A 7,060-nucleotide genomic window follows, 5' to 3' on the forward strand; every position below is an offset into this window, starting at 1 on the left:
AGCCTGTCACGATGTAAGAACTGCCAAGTGTTGTAGGGAAAATAAGTGTACATATGGAAATATGTGCACATATATAGGAAGCTACGACGGTTCTACATCAAATACACATAAGAAGAGGTGCACATACATAACAAACAACTATAAAGTAGTAATGAGTAATGTATAAATAAGAGAGAGGCATGAGCAAAGAAAGGAAACGAAAGTAGGAGTAGAATTAGTCATGTTGATCATTAAGAAATTTTAGTGTAATAAGTGCTCTGATGAATAGAAGGAAGTGGGACATAAATAATATATGCAGACACAATATCTATTGAAAATATAGAAGTTGATAAGTAGAGGAGGACTCTAGTGAGTAAATTATGCATTAAAGAATGAATACGAAGTTTAAAATAGATTTATATCTTTACCAGAAGATACACAGAAATGTAGACTACAGTAATGAACCGTGAGGCCTACTCAGTAAGAATAAGGGGGGCGAACCTGGCAATCACTAAATATAAAGGGCAGGCGTACCTACGTGGAGATAGGACGATCTGTGGCCTAAAAAATAGGGATGTTTTGTAAGGGCGTACCTACCAGAATGGAAAGAGGAAATAAGGTCAACCCACAAGCAAGGAATAAGTGATGATCCTAGGAGAAGGAAACAGTATTGTGACAAAAGTCACAAATTTTATAGAGATTATTCTGCAGAGCATGAATTCTATGAACGACTAGCATTATTATGTTTTGTAGAACTAAATGAGAGTCAAAAGAACGCTTTCATTTCGTTCAGAGTTCCTCCAAGCTACAAATAATGAAAATATTACACAGCAGGAAAACGGTAGTACAGAAGATAAGAATAGAAAATAGATTACTCACATGTCATAAAAATCTGAAGTTTACGATTGAAAAAAAGTCCTCACAATTCCTGAATATCAGTAAAGCTGACTAAAACGAGTAAATGCTTGTATCTTAATAACAAAGTAAAATAAGAAAAGAGTAGAGAAACAGTAAGTGAAAAATTGTTCAAAAGAGGACAGAGAATTGTTATGGAAAGGAAGATATTTATATAAACATATGTAAGAAATGTATACTATTAAGAATGAAATGTTATTATGAGTGATATTATTTGCAGAATTATTATATATAAATTATCCCGTGTTTGATCTGAGGGGGGAGGGGGGGGGGGGGGGATATGTACTGATTCGAGAATTTCTGTGTAAATTCTAGAACCACTCAGCCTCTACTGTCTCTAACACAAGGGAGGGGGGGGGGGGGGGGGGGGATATGTACTGATTCGAGAATTTCTGTGTAAATTCTAGAACCACTCAGCCTCTACTATCTCTAACACAAAATACTCTGGATATGAGTCTGGGATGGTAAATCCTACCTACTGCATGTCACATGTTTGTGTGTGCTGGTTTAAAATCAGTCGCGGGAAGAAAGTAGACGCGGCGGTCGGACTACACCGACAAGTACCTGTCAGGCAATCCATAGATGTTTTAGTGAGAGTGTAAGGAAGAACCATGGAGTTTACATGCAGCTCTGTGCTTGTTGTGTCATTGACTACTGTTACTAAAACACGAACAGTTGAAAAAGTACTCTTGTAGACTCTTAACGCAACCCTGTTAAGAGGCAAGACTCATTTTATGGTTCATGTTAAGAGAGGTCATGGTATCCACACCAACTTTCTTTTAACTGTAACTCAATTTGTTTCTAACGTCTGATTGTATGAAAGACTTGCAGGAAGTTGCATACTCATGTGGAAAGTTAGATTTTATTGTGTATGGAGGTCAAATACATCATTAGTTGGCAAAATGTAAAGTTTGTATGTCTACTTATTTCATAAGTACAAGGAGTCTAAACATTCCTGTACCTAGCATTATTCGACAGAGAAGAAGTCAAGAGGGTTTCCAGCAGCCAGCTATTCAGTAAAGAATAGTGGCTGCAAATTCCAAGTAAGTCATCTCGTAAAGAAGTGAAAGGTGGACTGGGGGAATAAGCCGACATAACCCACATCCACACTCGGACTTAAAGTTGTCAGAACGTTAGAAACTGGCTAAAACTGGTTATCTATGTAACAAAATGTGTGAGCCAGGCAATAAGGTGTTCTAAAAGAATACTAGTCTCTCAAACACAGAAGATTGTATCCTACTCCAATGACTACAACTGGTAACCATAATGTCATAGTATAACTACTTGAACTTACAACCACCAGAAGAGATTAGACAGAAGTTTTTATTTTTGAAGTGAAGAAAACAGCAATACTTATTATGGTCGACTTTTATTTTGGCCCCTCTTTTAACTGTAATCTACCGTAGATCCCTTGAACAAAAATCCGTGCCCAATAGTTAGAAGAAAGCACAGATCACACACGACGACAACAGGGTTAACAGAAGCAAACCACTAAAACTACCATCTGATATCCTTGATGTACATTTGTTGGAGAATCTTAGAACATATTCTGAGCTAAAACATAAATAGATATCTCAAGCACGATAACCTCCTCCATGGCAACTAACAGATTCCAAAAACAACAGGCATTTCAAACCCAACTTGCACTTTTCTCATGACATGTTGAAAACCACCGATTGAGATGTCAGACAGATGCAATAAACCTCGATTTTAGAAAAGCGTTTGACTCAGTACTATACCTACGCTTACCATCAAAATTGCGATTGAAAGAGCTATAAAGTAAAATATGTCACAGAGTTGAGGATTTATTGATAGTGAGGATGCATCACCTTTTTTGGATGGAGATTCATTGACAGATGTTGGAATAACATTAGGTGTGCCCCAGGGAAGTGTGCTGGGACCTCTGCTGTTCATGTTTTAGACTGGTGACCTTACAGACAATAGTAATAGTAATTGCAGACTTTTCACAGATTTACTGAAGTACCGTATGAAAAAGCTGCACAAACATTCAGTCAGATCTCAATAATATTTCAAAGTGGTGTAAAACTTGGCAACTTGCTTTAAATGTTCAGAGATGTAAAACAGTGCACTTCAAAAAATGAAAAAAATACTTAGTATTCTACAATTACAGTATCAATGAGTCACAGTTGAAACTGGTCACCTCATAGAAATACCTGGATGCAAATCATTGTAGTGATATGAAATGGAATGATCATATAGGCTAAAATGTAGGCAAAGCTGGAGGCAGTCTTTCGTTTGTTGGTAGAACATCAGGGAAAATGCAATTAGTGTGTGAGATCCATATTAACAGTTGTAAATGTGCTCTTATGGTGTTAGGGTCTGTTGCATTGCACATTGATGTTGGTAATAACTTGTGTGATGAACAATGGGACTGAACATGAAGTATCACACAAGTCGGTTGTTGGTATTGAATCAGGGTGCTGGTTCAAAATTTTCTATGGTTCATAAATAAAGTTAGCTGATGTTTTATTCTACTTGCTTAGAATTTAATCACATCACCACATTTTTTTGGCAAAACTGGAAATACGACATACAAGTAGGTGATCACAATGACAAATGTCTATGTTAGGCTACACTACACATCAATCTACTAGAACACATTTTTTTGGCAAAACTGGAAATAAGACATACAAGTAGGTGATCACATTGACAAATATCACATTTTCATGCTTACATGTTTTGGCTTCACCAGCTCACAAGCAAATTGCCACATTCCAGCCTAACATAGGCCTTGAGTTACACTACAGGTCAGTCTGTCTGTACATCTAGTTTTTTCTATTAAAATTCATAATAAGCAAATCACCAAAAGTTAATCTGGCTCTCTCCATACTGAAAATCTTCTGCCAAAGGAAACCATTAGTTTCAGCAATTCTTGATTGCTCTTGTGTATTATCATCTGATTAGTTACAACGAATTGCCAATTCCAGCACACAATGCAAAGAGCTGCCGGAACCATTAAGTACCCTTTAGCTCTAACACAGGATACCAAATGCTTGCAGAGTATGGTGTACATGTAGAATATATTGCTATGTTTCTAGACTTTCCTAGTCTTGACCATTAGGTTGGAAATTCAACTGCCATTGTCATACAGTGCTATCTACCAAAGGTCCAATTCAAGCACTTCATTAATGTTGAGTACATACAACATGGAATCTTGCATCAAGCCTAACAGTGTCAATCACGCTGTCACACCATATCAAGAACTGTTTCCACAGCAAGGATGAGTCAATCATGCGGATCATGTGTTCTGAAATATTTAATCATAATTGTACATAATTCCAGCCATTGGGATAGAAAAAAATCATTCCAGAGCTTGTCAATAGCTTTCCCAGAAAAGTGCCCTAGTGCTACATTTACCGTTCCTCAACCAATATATGTGTTTTATGAGAGCAAAGATAGATCAGCGGTGGTGTGTGAAAGTAATGATAGTAGTAGTAGTAATAACAATGAGTACGTGGGGATTGCATTAAGTATCCAGTGGTGTTTATTTCTTTTTTGCATAACGAGATCGAGTCTTGTAGAATATGACAGCCCCCTGCTTTTCTCAGTAAGTTCACAGTGAGATTCATCACAGAATTTGGTAGAACTACTAAATAAGAAGTTTCCAGATGTGTCAGGGAGGGAGTTGTTGACAAACACTGGCTGTGTGAGGTACCCGCTACCTAAATGTGCACACACAGGATAGATTAGGTGGATTAATAGTGGGACGCAAAGCTTGCCACAATCCAGGATCTGGCCTTCCCTTAAATCTCCCATATAAGCACATAAAAAGTTATTAGAAACAGAGTATTAGTATTGTTGCTACCATTAGTCCACTAAATCCAGTTTCACATCTGAAGGCCTGCACATCTGACTTAGTATTTGATACACAGTATGCAGAAACTAATTAGCCAAAATAATATTCTATTCTTTTGTCTTTATCTTTTAAGTCCTGACTGAAATTACTATATTATTCATTGGATTGCACATTTCCCACCAAGCATGAATGGGCAGCTGGGGCAGTCAATATTTGTAACTAGCAGAGTAACTGTGCACTTTGAATTGATCAGTATGCGGTGGATGTGGTTCACTGATATAAATAATATCTTAGTATACGTCTCTAGAAAGTCCTACAATTTGGGCTTCCACCTAAGAATTCTGTTGGCTTTATAGTTTAGTAAAACTAACTCTTCCCAGTCTTATATATTACCTAGAACCAACCTGTTGCAGATAATAAATAGAACAGAGGCAATTGCTTTTTACACACCAGTCACTTACAAAGATTTTTAGGGCAAGTAGTAGATGGAACTCTTCCGGATTCGCATATTGACAATACTGGAGTAAATGCAAATGTATGCTACCAAAGATGTAACAGAAAAGTACGGGCAATTCAACTAGGCAGCATCAGTTTCTTATTCTGAAGTTTCATTAGCAATTTAAGAGATACTTTTACATGAAAAACGCAATGATGCATCAGTGAATGTTAAATGCCACAACAAACGCATCTGTCCACGGAAATTATTTCCTATTGTATATCCAATAGCCTGAATTGAAACTTGCAGTCTATTACGTCTGCATGCCTCTAACTGGCTACCATGTGAAGATAAGTAAATTTCGTCTGAATGAGAGTAACTTTTGTACAACTGTGATCACTGCAATAACTGTCACAAGTTATGACATGTTTCAGAAAATTATATGCACCAATTACCTAAAAGGAAGTGTCAAATCAAGAAAAACTACTCTACAAAAATACACTGTAATGAGCTGGCACACATTTTAGTTTAACAAGACTGAAGGAAAATAAAGACAAAGATGACGTTACATAAAAACTTAAGTAAATACAATAATTACCATGTGACAATGACAAATTCATTACATTTCCTTCGGAAAAGTAATTCTTATTTCACTTCGACTCATTACGTCTGAGCTACCATAGGTGCGTGATTTACCATCATTTTAACAACTACCCGAATGTTTGTACAGATTTCATGTAAACTAACTGCTGAGTCTCCGATATCAACTTAATAACTTCTGCTGCGAGAGATGTTCAAATATTTCTAGGCCAATTGTACTGCCTACCAGTCATGAACAAATCTGAATGATGAATGTTCAACTGATTGTACACACAAAATCATCTCCACTACCCACTTCCAGTAAAATCATTTCTATCGTGTATTATTAACTATTTCTACGGCAAAGTAGCTTGAACAGGTTACATCAAAATGGTACAAAAGTACTCACCACTTTCTGCGAGACTGCTTCCGCCAAATATATCTGGTGACCGTGGCCAGCCACCCAGCATTATTGCAAATTGTGCCCGTCTTTATATACAACACACTGCTAACCAGGTTCTCCCCCCCAGTTTCCGTGCAAATGTTTCAGGCGTAAATTTGTACTTCCCCCCATTGCATTTACGTGTGAGAAGATGCATAGCGTTAAGGCGCAGTTCATCTGAGCAACAACGAGGATACCGACGCACAGTAACATCCAAAATATGTTCAAAATATTATGTGTAAGTCACTAATACAGGTATTGATGAAATTCAACCGGTTGACACAATGTGGCTTGGATTTCAACTCTGCTCACTGCAATACCAGGCGGTAGAAAATGCACATGTAACATCGTTGATGCACGTATTAATATCTTCCGCGGGTAATGCACTGAATGCACGTGACATTGACACAGGATGTGGTTGTAGGTTCGTGTGCTTTGAAGTATGATTCATAATCATATGTGCTGGCATGCTCCGACGAGATATGGTGGTGGCCGAGAGAATTATACATTTTGAGATGCTGGGTTGCCAAATAGTAGTAACTTTTCAGTCTAAATAATCAAGTTAATCGAGTCTTGATTTTCCTGGTAACCGAATCTTTTTCTTTGCTGACTAATAATGTAATTCCAGATGACTCACGGTTTTATGTAATTTAGCATGGTTTTTAGGAGGATATTTTTTGAAGTATGAACAATTTCATAATAATTCTTTGATATTTTCTCGTTGCTACGTTACACAGCAGGCCTATGCGTTTCTCTCTGTGCGTAATCGTTGTGTAATATCTTACTTAGGCGTTGGTTGAGGCGTAATTGCAATACCTAATTAATTATTGTTACTTGTCTAAGTGAAGCTTCCCAGTTTTATAGCTAGAAAATATTCACAAAAGTTTCTAGC

At 37.2% G+C, this 7,060-nt stretch overlaps 1 protein-coding gene across 3 annotated transcripts in view; it reads right to left on the reverse strand.

The window, feature by feature from the left end:
* LOC124612712 (cyclic GMP-AMP synthase-like) overlaps window positions 1-6,522 on the reverse strand; it is a 94,861-nt gene extending 88,339 nt beyond the window's left edge. Inside the window, exon 1 of one of the 3 annotated variants that reach the window (XM_047141065.1) lies at window positions 6,136-6,522. In XM_047141065.1, the coding sequence (XP_046997021.1) occupies window positions 6,136-6,196 (61 nt within the window). In that variant the 5' untranslated portion in view covers window positions 6,197-6,522. The remainder of the gene's footprint in view (window positions 1-6,135) is intronic. The other 2 variants (XM_047141066.1, XM_047141064.1) reach the window with 2 other exon arrangements.
* Window positions 6,523-7,060: the final 538 nt, after the last annotated feature.

Source organism: Schistocerca americana, chromosome 4, assembly GCF_021461395.2.
Source record: "Schistocerca americana isolate TAMUIC-IGC-003095 chromosome 4, iqSchAmer2.1, whole genome shotgun sequence".
In the NCBI taxonomy this organism is placed as follows: Eukaryota; Metazoa; Arthropoda; class Insecta; order Orthoptera; family Acrididae; genus Schistocerca; species Schistocerca americana.